The 20,735-nt window shown below is 45.1% G+C and overlaps 1 protein-coding gene across 1 annotated transcript in view; it reads right to left on the bottom strand.

The window, feature by feature from the left end:
* frem1b (Fras1 related extracellular matrix 1b) overlaps positions 1–18,646 on the bottom strand; it is a 56,727-nt gene extending 38,081 nt beyond the window's left edge. Inside the window, exons 1-18 of the mRNA XM_045687368.2 lie at positions 18,171–18,646; positions 16,893–16,959; positions 15,966–16,274; positions 15,666–15,760; positions 15,120–15,379; positions 14,215–14,414; positions 12,765–13,088; positions 12,440–12,548; positions 12,027–12,158; positions 7,133–7,477; positions 6,716–6,858; positions 6,241–6,437; positions 5,730–5,820; positions 5,439–5,606; positions 4,944–5,152; positions 4,712–4,805; positions 2,752–3,004; positions 239–433 (exon numbers count right to left, since the gene is read on the bottom strand). Of these exons, the coding sequence (XP_045543324.2) occupies positions 239–433; positions 2,752–3,004; positions 4,712–4,805; positions 4,944–5,152; positions 5,439–5,606; positions 5,730–5,820; positions 6,241–6,437; positions 6,716–6,858; positions 7,133–7,477; positions 12,027–12,158; positions 12,440–12,548; positions 12,765–13,088; positions 14,215–14,414; positions 15,120–15,379; positions 15,666–15,760; positions 15,966–16,202 (3,052 nt within the window). The 5' untranslated portion in view covers positions 16,203–16,274; positions 16,893–16,959; positions 18,171–18,646. The remainder of the gene's footprint in view (positions 1–238; positions 434–2,751; positions 3,005–4,711; positions 4,806–4,943; positions 5,153–5,438; positions 5,607–5,729; positions 5,821–6,240; positions 6,438–6,715; positions 6,859–7,132; positions 7,478–12,026; positions 12,159–12,439; positions 12,549–12,764; positions 13,089–14,214; positions 14,415–15,119; positions 15,380–15,665; positions 15,761–15,965; positions 16,275–16,892; positions 16,960–18,170) is intronic.
* Positions 18,647–20,735: the final 2,089 nt, after the last annotated feature.

Raw genomic sequence — 20,735 nt, 5'->3', positions numbered from 1 at the left:
TTTCTATTAACCTGTTTTTGCTTTGTCATTATGGGGTAATGTGTATAGCTTGATGAGTAACATTTTTAATTCAATCCATTTTAGAATAAGGCTGTAACGTAACAAAATGTGGAAAAAGGGAAGGGGTCTGAATACTTTCTGAATGCACTGTATATCTCTATATATGTATCTATTTGAACCTATACCCCAGTATTGTTCCTTTCTGAGATTGAAGTGAAAGTGGGGAAAGGAGGCTTACCCATGGTGATGACTGGGGTCTTGTTATTGACAGGAAGCACCGTCACGTTGAGGTCGTAAACAGGAAGTGTCCCGTGGAGAGGTACGGGTGGTGGCAGGGCGTCTCCATGGCAACAGCTGTCCATGCCCCCTGCTTCTCCGTCCGACACGATGAGAGTGACCGAGTCAGACACGGGACTGGCTCCAATCTCGCCCCCTATTGGTCAGAGGAAAACAGGAAGTTAACATATGTAACAGTGTGTTTACTGGTTGATAGACCCATGAAGGGGATGATTAAGATGTCTTTAGTTGTCAATTGTACACCAAAATTTTACTTCTGCTTCATTTTAACCCCTCCCAAAGACACACATACAGTTGAAGTCGGAAGTTTACATACACTTAGGTTGGAGTCATTAAAACTTGTTTTTCTACCACTCCACAAATTTCTTGTTAACAAACTATAGTTTTGGCAAGTCGGTTAGGACATCTACTTTGTGCATTACACAAGTAATTTTTCCAACAATTGTTTACAGACAGATTATTTCACTTATAATTCACTGTATCACAATTCCAGTGGGACAGAAGTTTACATACACTAAGTTGACTGCGCCTTTAAACAGCTTGGAAAATTCCAGAAAATTATGTAATGGGTTTAGAAGCTTCTGATAGGCTAATTGACATCATTTGAGTCAATTGGAGGTGTACCTGTGGATGTATTTCAAGGCCTACCTTCAAACTCAGCGCCTCTTTGCTTGACATCATGGGAAAATCAAAAGAAATCAGCCAAGACCTCAGATAAAATATTGTAGATCTCCACAAGTCTGGTTCATCCTTGGGCGCAATTTCCAAACGCCTGAAGGTACCACGTTCATCTGTACAAACAATAGTATGCATGTATAAACACCATGGGACCACGCAGCCGTCATACCGCTCAGGAAGGAGACGCGTTCTGTCCCCTAGAGATGAACATACTTTGGTGCGAAAAGTGCAAATGAATCCCAGAACAACAGCAAAGGACCGTGTGAAGATGCTGGAGGAAACAGGTACAAGGTATGTATATCCACAGTAAAACGAGTCCAATATCGAGATAACCTGAAAGGCCGCTTAGCAAGGAAGAAGCCACTGCTCCAAAACCGCCATAAAAATAACATACTTCGGTTTACAACTGCACATCGGGACAAAGATCGTACTTTTTGGAGAAATGTCCTCTGCTCTGATGAAACAAAAATAGAACTGTTTGGCCATAATGACCATCGTTATGTTTGGAGGAAAAAGGGGGAGGCTTGCAAGCCGAAGAACACCATCCCAACCATGAAGCACGGGGGTGGCAGCATCATGTTGTGGGGGTGCTTTGCTGCAGGAGGGACTGGTGCACTTCACAAAATAGATGGCATCATGAGGCAGGAAAATTATGGGGATATATTGAAGCAACATCTCAAGACATCAGTCAGGAAGTTAAACCTTGGTCGCAAATGGGTCTTCCAAATGGACAATGACCCCAAGCATACTCCCAAAGTTGTGGCAAAATGGCTTAAGGACAACAAAGTCAAGGTATTGGAGTGGCCATCACAAAGCCCTGACCTCAATCCTATAGAAAATGTGTGGGCAGAACTGAAAACATGTGTGCGAGCGAGGAGGCCTACAAACCTGACTCAGTTACACCAGCTCTGTCAGGAGGAATGGGCCAAAATTCACCAAACTTGTTGTGGGAAGCTTGTGGAAGGCCACCCGAAACGTTTGATCCAAGTTAAACAATTTAAAGGCATTGCTACCAAATAATAATTGAGTGCATGTAAACTTCTGACCCACTGGGAATGTGATGAAAGAAATAAAAGCTGAAATAAATCATTCTCTCTACTATTATTCTGACATTTCACATTCTTAAAATAAAGTGGTGATCCTAACTGACCTAAGACAGGGAACTTTTACTAGGATTAAATGTCAGGAATTGTGAAAAATGTTGTTTAAATGTATTTGGCTAATGTGTATGTAAACTTCCGACTTCAAGTGTACATGTGCAGGTTGGAGGTTGGAGCAGGGGGCTGCCACACTGGGTGCCCGTGGTGCAGTTGTTGTGGGGGGTTAAGTGCTAAGATTTGATACCAGCAACCCTCCAGCTGCCAGCTCACTTCCCACCAGATTTGTCCTGTCAGACCTGGGATTCGAACTTGCAACCCTCTGGTTGCTGGCTTGCCTCTCTAACCTCTAGGAGTCAAAAGTTGAGTTGACTCTCAAACTCTTTCTCTTCTGTTAGAAGGCACTAGGTTAATTCAGCGGAGTCCATTGCACTTACATATATGCTTCCTGGTTAAACCAGACTGAATGCTACGATCAAACCAGGCTACCTATGGATTGCGCTCATGGAGAAAGCATATGCATTTTTAACCAATTGTTTCCCCCAATGATCCACACCTAGCCTGGCCCCATATCTGTTTGTGCTGTCTTGTCGACTCCTATGCTCATTGTCCTATGGTCATTGTCCTAAGGTCATTGGCGAAACAGCACAAACAGACTCGGGATCAAGCTAATCCTCACCTGTGTGTATGTAGTAGACGAGCCCCTGCAGGACGTCCTGTTGGGAGAACTTGTCCACAGTAACCCCCCCTCTCTGCAACTCCCCCCTGGCAGGGGTCCGGGCCAGCATGTAGATTAGCCTGGCATCATCACTGTCTGCGTCCGTGGCAAACAGGTACTCAGCAGTGACCTGAACATGGCCCCCTTCCTCACAGGTCAGCCCCCCACGCAGCCCTGGTCCTAGTTGGGGGGGCTCATCATTCACTGGTAGGATCTGTGTAGGGGGAGGGTGGGAGAAGGCCACAATGGAGCAAGAGAATGATGGCATTCGCACATTCTACATTTCCCATTTTCCTTTCATACCTAGACTAAACTACCGTTCAAAAGTTTGGGGTCACTTAGAAATGTCCTTGTTTTCCATGAAAACAAAAATGAAATTGGCTGCAAAATGAATGAGAAATATAGTCAAAACGTTAACAAGGTTATAAATAATGATTTTTAATTGAAATAATAATTGTTTCCTTCAAACTTTGCTTTCGTCAAAGAATCATTTACAATTACAGCCTTGCAGACCTTTGGCATTCTAGTTGTCAATTTGTTGAGGTAATCTGAAGAGATTTCACCCCATGCTTCCTGAAGCACCTCCCACAAGTTGGATTGGCTTGATGGGCACTTCTTACGTACCATACGGTCAAGCTGCTCCCACAACAGCTCAATAGGGTTGAGATCCGGTGACTGTGCTGGCCACTCCATTATAGACAGATTACCAGCTGACAGCTTCTTCTCTAAATAGTTATTGCATAGATTGGAGCTGTGCTTTGGGTCATTGTCCTGTTGTAGGAGGAAATTGGCTCCAATTAAGTGCCGTCCACAGGGTATTGCATGGCGTTGCAAAATGGAGTGATAGCCTTCCTTCTTCAAGATCCCTTTTACCCTGTACACATCTTCTACTTTACCACCACCAAAAAAACCCCAGACCATCACATTGCCTCCACCATGCTTGACAGATGGCATTAAGCACTCCTCCAGCATCTTTTATGCATCTCACGAATGTTCTTCTTTGTGATCCGAACACCTCAAACTTAGATTCGTCTGTCCATAACACTTTTTTCCAATCTTCCTCTGTCCAGTGTCTGTGTTCTTTTGCCCATCTTAATCTTTTATTTTTATTGGCCAGTTTGAGATATGGCTTTTTCTTTGTAACTCTGCCTAGAAGGCCAGCACCCCGGAGTTGCCTCTTCACTGTTGACGTTGAGACTGGTGTTTTGCGGGTACTATTTAATGAAGCTGCCAGTTGACGACTTGTGAGGCGTCTTTTTCTTAAACTAGATGCTCTAATGTACTTGTGCTCTTTCTCAGTTGTGCATCGGGGCCTCCCACTCCTCTTTCTATTCTGGTTACAGCCAGTTTGCGCTGTTCTGTGAAGGGAGTAGTACACAGCGTTGTACGAGTTCTTCAGTTTCTTGACAATTTCTCGCATGGAATAGCCTTCATTTCTCAGAACAAGAATAGACTGACGAGTTTCAGAAGAAAGGTCTTTGTTTCTGGCCATTTTGAGCCTGTAATTGAACCCACAAATGCTGATGCTCCAGATACTCAACTAGTCTAAAGAAGGTCAGTTTTAGTGCTTCTTTAATCAGGGCAACAGTTTTCAGCTCTGCTAACATAATTGCAAAAGGGTTTTCTAATGATCAATTAGCCTTTTAAAATGATAAACTTGGATTAGCTAACACAACGTGCCATTGGAACACAGGAGTGATGGCTGCTGATAATGGGCCTCAATACGGCTATGTAGATATTCCATAAACATCTGCCGTTTCCAGCTACATAGTCATTTACAACATTAACATTGTCGACACTGCATTTCCGATCAATGAGATGCTTTTTTAATAGACAAAAAAAAAATTGCTTTACATTCAAAAACAAGGACATTTCTAAGTGACCCCAAACTTTTGAACGGTAGTGTATACAGCCTACTCACCTGGACTGGTAAGAACACATGAGCAGAGTTGACACCATCAGTTACTGTTAGACCAACAGTGTCCTCCACAGTCTCAGAGTCATCATGGATGTACCTGCAATGAGACATTTAGTTTTTTTTTTTGGTTAAATGGACCCACATAGATTGGGTTGCCGTGATTAACCTCAAACGAAACCACGGGCTGCCTCCCTCTATTGTCTAGCCCCCCTTATCGTGCCACTATATGTCCCACCTGACTCGGAGACCTCGCAGGTCTTGGAGGATGAAGGTGTCACCCTGGCGGAGCTCTCGCCCCTGCAGCTCCAGCTTCCCATGGATGGGCGTAGTCTGCACCCCTACTCTGAGCTTGTCCTCCAAGCTGTCCCCGTCCCGCACCAACAGGTGCTCCTCCGTGAAGAAGGCCCCTCCTCCTTCCTCCACTCTCAGTAGGTTGGTGAACACCTGAGGAGGTCCAGGATAACCAGACAGAAATCGATGGAGGTGGAGATAGAAACAGAGTTGATAGAGTAAGAGAATGGAAACGGATTCGTTTGGTGCAGATACCGAGTGGAATGGATTTTCGCGTTTGAAATGTTTCAACGTCTATGTCATGGTTCCGTCAATACCAAAGCAGTTCATAAAAGACACTGTTCACCTTCATGACTAGCATTTCTCTTTTTTTTTCTTCCTCATGTAACATGGTGTTGTTGATAAATATTTTACTTGACCAGAGAACCCCCCCCCCCACCTCAGGAGCCTGGTTGTCCACAGGAGTGACGGTGACGTTGAAGAGCAGGTCAGTGGTGGTTCCCCCGTGGTGGTCACTCACAGAGAACAAAAACTGGACAAACAGCGGCTCTGGACCGATGTCCTCGATGGGAGGCATGTACCCCACCTTCATGTGGTTAACTGCATGCTGACGGACACAACACATGTTGCTGCGTGAGGTTTAGTAATGATAGGCATTTGTAATCAAAATGAATATGCCTGCACACTACATGCATGACAGTGTATTGGCGCAGTATATTGGTGAGCGTACCTGGGTGAATGACTTTAACACAGGGACCATTGGGTCTTTCTTCATGGAGTGGGTGCTGTCTGTGTAGAATAGTCGCCCTGCATCAGGAAGCCTGCAATCAGGGCCACAAACACACTCTGTTAGACGGTGCTAACCATTCCCATTTATTTAGGCTTGGGGCGTGATTGTCCTTGTCCAAGTCCTGCTGGAGTGGTATGATTTTCATTTTGAAGAGCATTTTCCCTTTAAACGTCATAAACCTTATGCATTAAACAATACATCTGAAACAATATTTATGAAGCACGCATTGGCCTCAGCTAAGCTGGTGACACAACCCCAGTAAAGTCCATGAAGTGAACAACCATGTTGTGACTATGAGAGAGAGAGAGAGAGAGAGAGAGAGAGAGAGAGAGAGAGAGAGAGAGAGAGAGAGAGAGAGAGAGAGAGAGAGAGAGAGAGAGAGAGAGAGAGAGAGAGAGAGAGAGAGAGAGAGAGAGAGAGAGAGAGAGAGAGAGAGAGAGAAGTACTGTACCCTGGCTGTGTGGGGCTGAAGCAGGGTGTGGTGATGAAGAAGGAGAGGTCAGTGTCTGGGTGCTCTGTGTCCCTGAAGTGGATGTGACTCTGGGTCAGGTAGACCACGTCAGTCTCCCTCACCGTAACCGAGCGAACGCTGCCAGACACCTCCACCGGGAGCTGGTCTTTGACTGGGAAAACGTGGATCACCACAGTCTGTGATGTGATTGGAGGGCACAGAGGACAGCACAATGCAATATGGACCATTGATGGAAAACGGAACATTTCAGATGAATAGATATTTAAAGGTGTTGTAATATAGACATATGATCCAACAAATCTTTTTTTTCAGATAATATTTTGGGCTTTCACTGTATTCACTGTATTCACTGCCTTACCATCGACTTCTAGTTAAAATATCCCCAATTTCAAATATTGCAACGTAACAGTAATGTGCCATATGGAATATCGGGTTTAGATCTTTGCACACTTACGTGTCTGTGGGACAGGTTTGGGGGTTGATGGCTGTCTGAGAGGGTGAAGTCAAAGGTGTCCTCAAAACACTCCTCTCCAGAGTGTCTATAATAGATCAGCCCCATGAACAGATCCCTCTGCAGGAAACTCTTCACTGGCACGCCTATAGGAAATCACAACCCAGTCATCAACATAGACATCGAATGCATAGAATGAGAATTTTCTCAATGCAAGATGGTAGATACAGAACGAGAGCTAACTACCCGTCTCGTGTTTAAGGCTAGTCTCATCAGACCTCAACAAACACAATCAATGTAGTTCACACACAGGTTGAACCTAACTTGCTTAAATGCCAATTCAACGGGGTTGGACTATCAGTTACCAGGAAATTATAGCAAATATGCTTTTCTATACAATTTGTGATGATATCCTATTACCTGGCTGTTGTGGGTGGGCCTTCTTGACCACCTCTCCAGCGCGGGGGAAGGTGAGGAGCTGGTACAGGATGTAGTCATCACTCGAGTCCAGGTCGGAGGCCAGCAGCATGTACTCTTCCACCAGCAACTCGCCGCCCTCCTGCACTTCCAGTGCCACGTTGTTGATAAGGAACGGTGCCGTGTCATCCTTGGGCAGGATGTTGATGGGGAACTTGTGGCGGATGCTGTGGCGCCCGTCTGTGATGCGGAAGACAATGTGGTCGCGGGTGGTGTCGCTGTCCGAGTGATGGTAGACAACCACACCCTCTTGTAGGTCCCGTATCCGGAACATAAAGCCTTTACCACCTGGGAGGAGATGCGAGTTCGAATGAATGAATTGGAAAGGTGACTTTTCTTTGGAGGATTTTTTCATTTATGTAGGCTAGTGAGATTCAAATCGACTGATTTTGGAATGTATTTAACCCTTGTTTAAATGTTTATTACAAATTTCTGGTCACTATAGTGTGTAGTATGTCCTCATGGTAACACTTTCTTTGATGCCCAGTGTCACAACACGTTATGACATGGTCATAATCATGTCATAATATTTCCTAACGGCTGACATAACTTGTCATAACCTGTCATAATATGGTCATAACACTCATGACCCATATATATACACGTGGTGACATATATTGCGTTATTTTATGGCTGGTTATGACATCTCCAGTTTAAGTCAGCCGTTTACATACACATTAGCCAAATACATTTAAACTAAGTTTTTCACAATTCCTGACATTTAATCTTAGTAAAAATTCCTGTCTTAGGTCAGTTAGGATCACCACTTTATTTTAAGAATGTGAAATGTCAGAATAATAGTAGAGAGTGATTTATTTCAGCTTTTATTTATTTCGTCACATTCCCAGTGGGTCAGAAGTTTGCATACACTCAATTAGTATTTGGTAGCATTGCCTTTAAATTTAACTTGGGTCAAACGTTTCAGGAGGTCCTCCACAAGCTTCCCACAACAAGTTGGGTGAATTTTGGCCCATTCCTCCTGACAGAGCGGGTGTAACTGAGTCAGGTTTCTAGGCCTCCTTGGTCGCACATGCTTTTTCAGTTCTGCCCACACATTTTCTATAGGATTGAGGTCAGGGCTTTGTGATGGCCACGTCCAATACCTTGATTTTGTTGTCCTTAAGCCATTTTGCCACAACTTTGGAAGTATGCTTGGGGTCATTGTCCATTTGGAAGACCCATTTGCGACCAAGGTTTAACTTCCTGACTGATGTCTTGAGATGTTGCTTCAATATATCCCCATAATTTTCCTGCCTCATGATGCCATCTATTTTGTGAAGTGCACCAGTCCCTCCTGCAGCAAAGCACCCCCACAACATGATGCTGCCACCCCCGTGCTTCACGGTTGGGATGGTGTTCATCGGCTTGCAAGCCTCCCCCTTTTTCCTCCAAACATAACGATGGTCATTATGGTCAAACAGTTCTATTTTTGTTTCATCAGACCAGAGGGCATTTCTCCAAAAAGTACGATCTTTGTCCCGATGTGCAGTTGCAAACCGTAGTCTGGCTTTACTATGGCGGTTTTGGAGCAGTGGCTTCTTCCTTGCTGAGCGGCCTTTCAGGTTATGTTGATATAGGACTCGTTTACCTGTGGATAGAGATACTTTTGTACCTGTTTCCTCCAGCATCTTCACAAGGTCCTTTGCTGTTGTTCTGGGATTCATTTGCACTTTTCGCATCAAAGTACATTCATCTCTAGGAGACAGAACCCGTCTCCTTCCTGAGCGGTATGACGGCTGCGTGTTACCTTCAGGTGTTTGGAAATTGCTCCCAAGGATGAATCAGACTTGTGGAGGTCTACAATTTTGTTTCTGAGGTCTTGGCTGATTTCTTTTGATTTTCCCATGATGTCAAGCAAAGAGGCACTGCATTTCAAGGTAGGCCTTGAAATACATCCACAGGTACACCTCCAATTGACTCAAGTGATGTCAATTAGCTTATCGGAAGCTTCTAAAGCCATGACATAATTTTCTGGAATTTTCCAAGCTGTTTAAAGGCACAGTCAATTTAGTGTATTTAAATTTCTGACGCACTGGAATTTAGATACAGTTTATTTCAATTATAATTCACTGTATGTAAACAATTGTTGGAAAAATTACTTGTGTCATGCACAAAGTAGATGTCCTAACCGACTTGCCAAAACTATAGTTTGTTAACAAGAAATTTGTGGAGTGGTTAAAAAACGAGTTTAATAACTCCAACCTCAGTGTATGTAAACTTCCCACTTCAACTGTACATAAGAGTGTCAAAACCCACATTTATTCAAATGTGTTTTTTCCCTGCCAAGAAGTTTCCTTTCATTTGAAAGTTTGTTTCCTAAGTTCTTTGTTGTTGTAATTCATTATTTACAGTCATGTTTTTTTTCATCATATTTTAAATAACTTGCAGAAAATACACTTTATGACACCATCATATCTGCTCCTGAAATCTGCTCCTGAAATCTGCTCCTGCATTCATCCCAGTCATCAGCAACAGAGCATTGGGCTAGATGCATGCCTGACATCAATTTGTTCCGCAATTACAATGATCATTTAGTATGGTTAATTCCATAAAATGTTAAATAACAAACATACTGTTGACAAGTAGGCTACGGTGTAATGGAATGTTTTGCTTGTGTGGTAGTGTTCTGGGGGTTTTGACACTCTTATGTAGGTGTCATAACCAGTCATAAAATAATGCAATATATGTCACAACAGGTCTAAATATAATGGTCATGACAGTGTTATGACCATATTATGACAGGTTATGTCAGCTGTTATGACATGGTCATGACAGTGTTATGACCATATTATGACAGGTTAGGTCAGCTGTTATGACATGGTTATGACTGTGTCGTAACATGTTATGACGCTGGGTGTCATGGAAAGTGTTACCGGTGACATGTACTGTAAGTTAACCCCACTACAGCATAATAAGCCTAACCATACAGTACATTAGGAAATTGGTCACTTGGATATTTAACATGGTGTTATGAGGAAAAACCCGAAGGTGGACATCCCCAACTCTTGCCAAAGCCACTTCATGTTTTCATTTATTAATGATTTCTCACAAATAAGCAGTTTTTTTAATGTTGGATGCATATTGTCATTTGGAAATAACAAGTTTTGCTTTTGCCTAAAGGCACTACGCGCTGGCTCAGGCTTTTCCCTGTCGCTGAAAAACAGAGAGGGAAAGATGGCGTCCTTCCCAGGCTAGCGTGCTGTGGCGGCTGCCCAACGCGACGATGGCCCACTCCTGCTTGCCAGGGAGACAGAAGGGCAAGGTCACAAGACAGATTGAGTGATGAATGGTCGCGCACGAAACCTCATTAGCAGCAACTTTACTGCGGGGGAAATGGGGGAAACGGCTACAAGTCCAATGGAGAAACAACTTGGTAATTGGGCCCAAAGGTGGCAGTGGGCAGCAGGCCCAAAAACAAAACAAAAAACACAGGTTCCCAAGTCGGAGGACAGTGTGGAGTATGAAGGAACAGTCAGGCAGCTTTCCATTTGGCTGAAGGCGTTGGACCAAACGTGCTCTGACACTCCCCAGCGTCGACGTCCCGAGTCGGAGGTCAAGGGTGAGCAATTCCCTCTGCCCGCCAAGTCCTCCAGAGACACTGTGTATTGGTGGGCCAGAACTCTCACTGAACTGAGTGGAGCCATGAAGAAAATTAGCAAACAGGTTCTGATAAGGGAGAACGGGAGCCAAAACTTTTGGTTCCGTTTTTTGTCCTCGCTCTCTATATATCACGGGGGGGGGGGGGGGGGGGGGGGGCGGCGGGTTGTCTATCAGTATGAAAACGACCCTCCCCCATCCAAATAACAACAACGTAAACAGCAATTAAAGTGATAGTGGGATGGGTGTGGGTGGGACGGTTGTTTGAGCAGGTGCTGCTGTTCATCGGATGGCCCTACAGGAGGGAATGGGATGGAGTCAGTGGCCGATGGGAACTGAAGTTAGTCCAAACTGGAAACTACCAAACTGAAAGAAACGACCAGCTCAGCCTCTCTGTAAGGGACTAGCCTTCTACACAGCCCAGATTGACAGAGTAAAATTGTCCCTTATGAGGGGTTCAAAACAATAACCAAAGCCAGTCAGTCGTACGCGTCACCACTGTAACCTCAATAAATCCACACAAAGCATTTGCGCTTCTCTCTCACTGTCCAAAGTAGCCATTAAAGGTTACGTCCCTAGCCTTGTCTGTCGTCTTCTCTCTCTCTTAAAAAAAAAAAACAGGTCCGCGCTTGGGACAGCGCATCTGCTCTTTGTGCACAGTGGCATGAAATGACATAAGTCTCCCCAATCTGCTTCACTCAGGGCCTGTGCAAACAAAGGCCTGTCTCCCCGTGCGCTGGAGTGGAAGGACAGACGCCGGCACGCCGAAGACAGCTTTGTGTGTGAGGGCCCCTGGCGAAAGTGGCGACGGCCCATTTTACACCTGATTAGGAAACACATGCAGGCCACCTCACATATGCTGCAGGAGCCGCGCCGCCGTCCCCAACGGATGGGAAACACATGGAAGCAAAAGGGCGGAAAAGGGCAGGCGTTCCTGGGAATCTTCAGGGTGGCACTCCAGATACCAGCACAGAATTCCAAGGAAGGGTTCAAAAATGTGTAATTATTTTCCTGAATGCTCTGTGATAAGGAAGTGCATTAACTATTCAACAAATGTTTTGGTTGTGCATTCTTTTACTTTGTAGTGTGACATTTTGTCATTTACTTTGAATAGTGACAATGTCTAGTTTTCTTGTCTCATTTTCCATGTGTGTCATATCAAGACAGTTCTATGTTACAGTTCTATCTGCAATGTTCTGAAAGTTTCACCTAACTGAACCCACCCCATCGGGCCTCTCACCTCTGACACTGAGTCGTCCATGCAGAGGTCCGTCCACGGCCACCAGGTAGACAGCGTCAATGTTGTCACTGTCCACGATCTGGAGATCCTCCCAGGTGATTGGCCGAGACTGACCCTCCAACAGATCCAACCCTGCCAGGATAGGTTGGTATCAACATCCTGTCTTTATCAGTGTATTTTTGATTTTATTGATTTGATTTATTTGACCATTTAAAAAATGTAATTCAGCCACACAAGTGGATAAACTGAATGAACACCTTGTTCCCACTGTGGACTCAATGTACTGATATGTCGAATATACCACATACAGTAGCCTACAATACCAGACATAAATACAAGCTCCTCAATGGGTTTGCATCATTCAATCTCTTATGATGGCAATTGTTTTGCAATTCAATGTGATGTTTTGATACCCATGTTCCACGAGACTCTGGGTGCGTTTGTCTCTGCTGCTCTGATGGAGAAGTGAACCATAATGGGTGGGCTGGCTACATAGGAACCGTCAATAGCCTGGAACTCAACCTGCAGGAAATAGAATAAATATAGCATTAGTTTAATATTACTTTCCCACTTGATCTACAGCTACAATCTCTCTAAATGTGACTTTGAAGATGAGAAAGGCACTGGAAAGCATTTTTCATTAACGAGCAGGCCAGCTCAGTAGAAGCTTGGCTCGGCTCGACTTGCCTTAGCTTGGCTCAGTGGTGTGAAAAGAGCTCTATTGCTCCACCTCAGTACCTCATAGTTCCTCCTCCCTGTATGACTACTATTGGGCGGCTGGTAGGCTATCTTCATCTCGTGTAGGTCCTGCCAGATGAAGGAGTGGCAGGTTTTGGTGTGGTCGTCCAGGTGGGCGATGTAGCCCTGGGCGGGGGGCTTTGTCACGTTGAACACCAGGCGCTCCTGGGGGGTCTCTCCGTCCTTGGCGTCCAGCGCGGCCGTGGTCAGGGGGGTGAGGATGAACTGGTCCACCTCCAGGATGAAGGAGGCCATGAAGGCGGCCTGCGGAGGCTGGTTCTGCATGGCCCCATGGATCAGCACGGGCAGCCACACAGCCTCCGTCTGGGGGACAGGCAGAGGTTAGCGGCCTTGAATAGGTTAAATGCACCTTTCTTTTCTAATGAGATACTACTTAAAGCTGGGATTGAAGGGGGAAATAGTGCCACTGGTCGCCACAGGCACATTTGTTATTGTTTTTGTTTTGTTGACAAAACGGAGGTGAGCAGCGTCATTAATATCTTATATTCTGAGAACATGGCAGCCGTGTTCTGTGGATGTTTGGTAGGACGTTGATGGAATATTCTCCTAACCCATAGAAAACTGGACACAGGGATGTTGTTGCAACCTTCCCATGAAACATGTCTAGAACATTAATATTGAATATTCTGAGAACATGGTAATCACGTTCTGGGTCATTTCTGTTTGACATTAAGTGAATAGGTCTCTTGGAAACGGTCCTTACACGTTACTGACCTGATGAGATTCTTAAGAGAACGTTCTCTAAAGTTGTGGGAAAGTTTGTTGTTAGATGTGAAACAACTCATCCCGTTCAGCATTGTGGTCTGTATCATCCAATCACAGAGCAGATACAAGTCACGTGACCACGGGACTCATTCGCTAAATATATGTATCTCCCGCCCCCCTTAGTGACTGTTGTTAGTCAAGCATGAGCCAAAACAATGGATTCTAATACAACTACACAAAGAATTGCCACAAGAAATTGTATTATATCCCTAAAATAAACCATGAGATCTGTTAGCGAACAGATGGTGGCACTCGATAGCACTGTCACAGGCGCAAGCTGAACTTGTAGGTCCTGTTAGAACAGACCCAGGGCCTGTTTCTGAGGGCCAATCTTTTTTCTTGAGATGGTTGTGGGGACAGAACATAATTATAAATAATTTGTACACTGCAAATTGTCTGCAAGAAGCCCAAAACAGATATAGTATTTGACAAAAACATAATCATTTTAAACCTCGATTACATTATGATTTAAACGTGAGAATACTTGGGAAAAGATTTCCTAAATTAAAATAGCTTGGAGCTGATTTCCTGGTGATTTTTACAGTGTTTTCTGTCCAACAGTGAAAATTCGCAAATAAAATCAGCCGCGGGATGAATTTGGCTCACGGGCTGACTATTGGGGAGCCCTGCCATACAGTATGTTACAGTTACAGTAGTCTCTTACCTCCAGCAGTGCTCTGGAGGCCTGGTCCCGTAGCTCCACTCTGATAGGGATGTAGTCAATCTCCGGAGAGGGGGGACTCAGGTGCTGGTACTTCAGAGCCAAGCTGAGGAACTCGTGGCAGGTGGCTTTGAGGAAACGCACCTCCTTGGTGCCATGGAGGCAGGGCTTGTTTCCTGGACAAGGGTCTCCGGTTTGTCTGCCTTGGGTGAATGATCGTTGGGAGACGTATGTCAATCAATGGAGGTTTACCTGAGGCTTGTTAAATATACAGAGCAACTACGGAGAAGAATCAAAGAGAGTGGCTTTGCAAAATGACGTTCAACACAAGGGACAAAAAAGTGAGTGACAGTGTTTGATTCCTTTGCTGTACATGTTCAGTAGTATCAATTATCTGACAGGACAAAAGCTCCCAGATGTAATGCCATACGGATGTAGGATCTTAATTTGAGCCAGTTTGCTACAGCAGGAAAATAATCCTGCAGCAACGGGAAATATTTTTGTAGGGGTTGATGCATTTTTCAAATCTGCCATTTTGTTAATACATTTTAGGAAATTACAACCTTCAGCTGCCTTTTTAAACCTTAAATACACCACAAGTTTTAAAAGTCCTGCATTGCAGGAAAGCTTCTGCAACACGGTGATCAAATTACGATCCTACATCTGTAATGCCAGTCTGGATCTAGGCCAAATAATTATACAATAACTAAAACACTGCGTCTATAAGACTGCATTGATAATAGGCCTACTGATCCAAATTCTGCATCGGATCGTCCATCCCTGCCACGAGGGAACTGGGATTCAAACTCATATTCACAGCAACACAACATACTCACGAAGCACCTTCAATATCATTGCATTTCCAATGTGTTGACCAGTAGCGGGATATGGAAGATGCCATGCTTTACCTTTCCTCAGCCCAGGGTCCTCCTCGGTCACCAGCTGCCCCAGGGAGGGTACACTGGTCTCTGGGGTGAGCAGCCGCACGGTGCAGGCCACGTCGGGCTGACTGCGGATGCTAAGGACGCCGCCGTCGATGGCGTTGGACAGGCCGTAGAACTGGGGGACCACCAGGGGAGTGCTGCCCAGCTCTACCAGGCTGCTCCCAGGTTCCACCACAATCATCCTCAACACCACCATCTCCACCAAGGTGTCGGAGTCTGTGAACCTGAAATTAGTTGGAGCACACTCACCTCGACTACTTTTGAGATCTGAAAACATATTATGACAAACTTTGAATTTGGAGTGCAATGAATAAAACTAAAAGAGCACCGTGTCTCAATGCCTTCCTGCTGGGACCTCACTTTTTTGTTTAAGCCCAGCACTACCACTCCTAATTGAACACAAACAACATCTATTTTCTAGCCCTGTTTCCATTCATCTCAGTTAACGAAGTGTGACGTGTGCTAAAGGCATTAAAAATAAAGTTGGAATTTGAATGTGTGAGGTCCTACCTGTATACTCTCAACATGACTGTGTCTTCCTCCAGCAGGGGACTACCATTATGGATGTACTTCACTTCATCAGGCAGGAAATGGCAGTCAAACACCTGCAACAAAATCAGCCACGACACCGTTACACTTCACATAACTAGACAGCAACACACTGATATAGAGCACGCACAGCCAAACAGTAGAATACCCTGTCAAAATAGCTACACATTATAATAAGAAGCAGAAACAAAATGGCCGCTTTGCTTAAGATTTGCTTACATTTGTCATCATTGAAAAGTAACACGGACTAGATCCTCTCACCTGAGGAGTGAGTTTCCCTACTCTCTGAGTCACCGGCTCATTGAGCACCACCTCCACCTTACAGTCTGATGTCTGGTCCACGTTGAACTGCAGCTCCTTGTCTGTCACAAACACAGACCTCCCCCGGCCAACCTGGACCGCTGAGTTCACCTGCACCAGACTCTGCTGGGCGCAGGCATGTGGTAGAACAGCCATCAGGATCAACAACATCCAGGAATGGACTCCGGCCACCGCCATTTTGGCTCAATGTCTGTTGGTTTGTTTTCTGTGGCAGGCACTCAGAGCTGTATCAGGTGTTTTGATGGAGGCCTGAGAAAGGGTTTTATCACAAAACAATGAGACAGATATTTCACCGGATGTATAAATGTGAAGCATCCGGTTGGCGTTTCCACTCACTACCAAATATGGTAATGAGAGGAAGCCCAGTGGCCGGCAGTGGGGAAAGATGGAGTGAGATGGACTGCAATGGCCGACATTCTGCAAATTTTCTCATTGATGAAACATTTGATCTCTATACAGTTTTCTGTTTCCAAAACTAAAATCTGTAACAAACAGAGTGGACTGTGTTTTTAAGACTTTATCCTTTGTCAAAGTTCCCAAAAAATGACATTGTTTAGAAGGAGTACATGGGCGAATTGAGTTATGGCACACACGCACTTCACAGAGTAGGCGTTCCTAAACAGAAATATGCAAATAAATTCTAGAACGAACCAATAGGATCTAACTAGCTAGTGCTTGGCTCTACCCACCTCCTTGCTTGTTCTGCCCACTATGATTCATTTGCTCCCATTGGAAACGACAGGCTCTAGTCTATCTTGGGTTAGTTATACAAATCTTTGGTTTTACGGTGGGGTTTGATGTATAGGAGGCACACAATGGACTCTGCACAATCAGGCAGTTTCTCTAGTCTTTCAATGTCTCAGATACCTTTAAGACGATTGTCTCAGCAATGGCCGACTTTCTTGTTCCATCTCCATCTAATAGTCAGCAAAACCTGAAGGAAAAAGATGAAACAAACTCTCCAACACAAAGTCTGTCTATAATCAGCCAGCAGTCAAACGCAGCCAGTAGTCTACTCTACAGGCGACTCGCTCCGGAAACGCCTTCATCCTCCATTTCACTTCAAAACAAGCCCCCATTGCAGGAAACAAGGGGTTAATCTGTGTGACCCCAGAGAGGTGCTGGAAATGGCATCGGGGGGCGGGAGGATCAAAGGGGGGGAGCCCGCGTGTGTCACTTCCCATTCTGCCAGACGTAGTACGTTACATCGTTAGCGTAGTGAAGGCTAGCAGCCTTTCATCTATCAGCCAGACAAAGGTAGGCTAGGACCATAGAATTCGAATGACTAGAGAGTCTATTTCTATGCTAGACTCAATTGCTAGACTTTGAGCAGAGACAATCAGCACAGTAAAGAGAAAGAGTAGAAAGATTGCTGGTAGGCTAGAATAGGTCTGTTAACATTTCACCAGCTGTTTCTATTGTCTGCAGTTAGTCACTGTAGCTAAATCGAAAACATATTTGTTTAGTTGGACAATTGTTAGGCAAGCTAACAATGTAGCATACCTCCTCATAGCCCTCTAGGAAGAAAAAATGAAATGTATCTGGATATTTCTAAGAAGACACCTAGGCTAATTTATCGGGTGTGTGGTAGATTCCTCCAGTTTCATTACTGAGAGGGAGACAAATAAATAAAGTAGATCAACACTTATCATTTTCTCTGCCTATCTATGTGCACTTAACATTAACATGACATTTAATAACAACTGGTTAACTTGAAGGGGAAGTCCAGGATTTTACAACTTAATGTAAGCACAGCGGAAATGGAAAGGTTTGTGTTCCTGTGTGGATGTCTGTGTTACTGCAGCAGTTAATGTCTAAACCATACATCCTTAGAGCAGAGTCATTAATGAAGAGTGGCGTGGCATTGTGCAACGACTTTTCCGTGCTCAAGAGACGGCAAAACCCTCCAGAGAACGTTTCCAGTAAACCTCCACTGCTCTAATTGTTAGTCGTAAGTGTTAAAGAAGCAGAAAAAAAGAGAGAGAGAATAAAAGAGAGCAATTCCTACTTTTACCGAAACTGGCCAGGAGGTAAGGCTCTTATCATAGTGCGACAAAGTGCTGGAAGTGTGTGTGCGTGTGCGTGTGCGTGTGTGTGTGTGTGTGTGTGTGTGTGTGTGTGATGCATGCAGCAGTTGGCACATACCTGCAGTTGGAGCTGTCCTAAAGGTCCCTTCTCCGGCACCATCTGCACACGCTCAGAGAGGAGGGATCCTGTCAACTCACACACACCCCCACACACACACACACTCACAACCCTCCTGAAACCACTCCGTCACTGGGAAAACTCTGGCATCCCAACACAAAAAAAGGACCACAGCCGAGACAAAACACAGTGGAAAGACCTGTGAGATAGTGAGAACAAAAGCACACACTCACAGGGTTCTCCACGTCTGTTAGAGGTCGTCTTCCTGCCAGACTGTTGGGAAGCACACAGAGAGAGTGAAAGAGAGGGAAAGAAAGAGGGAGAGAGGGAGAAGGGGAAAGGGAAGGGGGAGAGGGGAAAACTGCTTAACCTCAAAAACACAGGAAATGTGCGGAGCAGTTCCAAGAGTTTTACTTCTCTATCGCTCTCTCCTGCACTCACAATCCCAGATGTTCTTATTCCCCAAAGAAGACAAACCTCAGACCCCACTGCAGTCAAAGAGTGCAGGGAGAGAGAGAGAGCGAGAGCGAGAGGGGAGAGAGGGGGAGAAGGTGAAAGAGAGAGGGGGAGTGAGCGGAGGAGAAAGAGAGAGAGAGAGAGAGGGAGAGCGAGAGACGGCGAGAAAGGAGAAAGAGAGGCCTTGATTTGGTTAGAGAAAACTGTAGTTCTTCTGAAAGAGGGAAGAGCCAATAGCTTAGAAGTTAAAAGGTTTTTGTTGAGCCAACCTGTTTGCTGTGAAGCAGTAGCTTTGATGTTTTATGGCATCACAGGCATCCTGGAAGGAGACTGGTGCTGCACAGAAAAGGAAAAGAAAGGAACAGAAACACAAAGGGTTTTCAGGAATCACACACTTTCTCTCCTTCTCCAGTTTACACTCACACCAATACTCTGCCTCGTTCTTGTTCAACTCTTTCTTTTTCACTCTTAAATGCACGAGCGGACACACACACACACACACACACACACACACACACACACACACACACACACACACACACACACACACACACACACACACACACACACACGCCCCAGGCTGACCTGTGGGACAAAGACATACCTCTCCCCTGCTGGGCTGCCTTTCTCAGTTGAATGAGGGGAGAGGAGTTGCCCTCTTCACCCTCACAATCTCTCTCTCTCTCTCTCGTTCACACATGCACACGCAAGCACACCCCCCCACACCCCTCAGACCAAGCCCAGAGATCAACAGCACCAGCAGTCCACTCACCCCACACCTCAACAGGTCATTATCCTATAGATAGATTCTGCAGGCGTGCATTGCATTGAGGACAAACACATTGCTAACACTTAGGGAGCGTAACTAACGAGCACGTAGCATATGGCTAAGTACATAAACAAATTACTTCATAACACTACGACAGAAACCGTTACTTAACTCGTTGGCTAAAGGTTTAGCCCTGTTATGACAGTGATCCATACTTCCGTTGATGGCTGAAGGTTGGACAGGGTGTGCAGACATCCCAACCTGCCATTGTTGACATAGGCATTCCCATTCGTCCATAGCTTACAGGCAGAGGGGAAATGGTGTGATTTCCTCAGGGAAGCATTCTTGGCAGAATAGGGCTGTAAGTAAGGGATATATCTTTAGACAAAGAAAACACTAGAAAGTACCATTTAGATTGACTTAGATCGTCTCTCCTCATCTAGACTATCTAGACAGGTTATCAAGCCTGTCGAAATACACAACCCTTGGAGGAGGGGGGGGGGGGGGGGGGGGGGTGCTCTTGTACCACAAACTAATGCAGCAAAAAGAATAGTCTACAGCAGAGGTATTCAACTCTTGCCCTACGAAGTCCGGAGCCTGCTGGTTTTCTCTTCTACCTGATCATTAGAATTACACCCAGCTGATGTGCCCGGTCTAAAACAGTCCCTGACTAACCTATACGTACATTCGTTCCTGTGGTCTTTGGTGGGCTCTGTATGGAACACCAGCAGCTAAAGGAAACGGCAATTTGTTAGAGCTGCATCCATCCATTCATATCCCAGATAACTCCCTGAGTTTCCCTGAGTGATAAAACACATGTTGTAAAGAAAAAAACAGAGGCTTCCGGACCTGGGCTACTTCAACTATAGGTTCACTGATGACAACTCCATTTGCGGACCGCTCCGGAAACGTCCGATTCCAGAAGTCCTTAAAACTGTAACCTTACGGAGTTATGGAGTAGGCTGTGGATAATTCAACTTGATAACTGCCGTAGGCCCATTGACTGAATACTACGAATTGCATACGCACTGTTTTGTCCTAACCTGCTTAGATACAAAAGCGTGTACGCATGTACACATGAACCAACACACAACCCTAACCCTCAAGCCTAAAAAAGACTTTTTCCTTGTGGGGACTGGTGAAATGTCCACTTGTCTGAATTTTCTCTTTGTTTTACTATCCTTGTGAGGACTTCAAGAGCACACACACACACCCCACACAAACATACACACACTGGATGAGCAGTTTAAATGCTCAGTGATTACTCGAGCAGATTTGGAGGCTGCACGCAGGCTGAGCTGAAGGCACAGACCTGTCAGTCGTCGTTAAGTCGCCACTGC

Source organism: Salmo salar, chromosome 10, assembly GCF_965601325.2.
Source record: "Salmo salar chromosome 10, fSalSal1, whole genome shotgun sequence".
NCBI lineage: Eukaryota > Metazoa > Chordata > Actinopteri > Salmoniformes > Salmonidae > Salmo > Salmo salar.
This window is presented reverse-complemented; position numbering and strand designations above follow the sequence as displayed.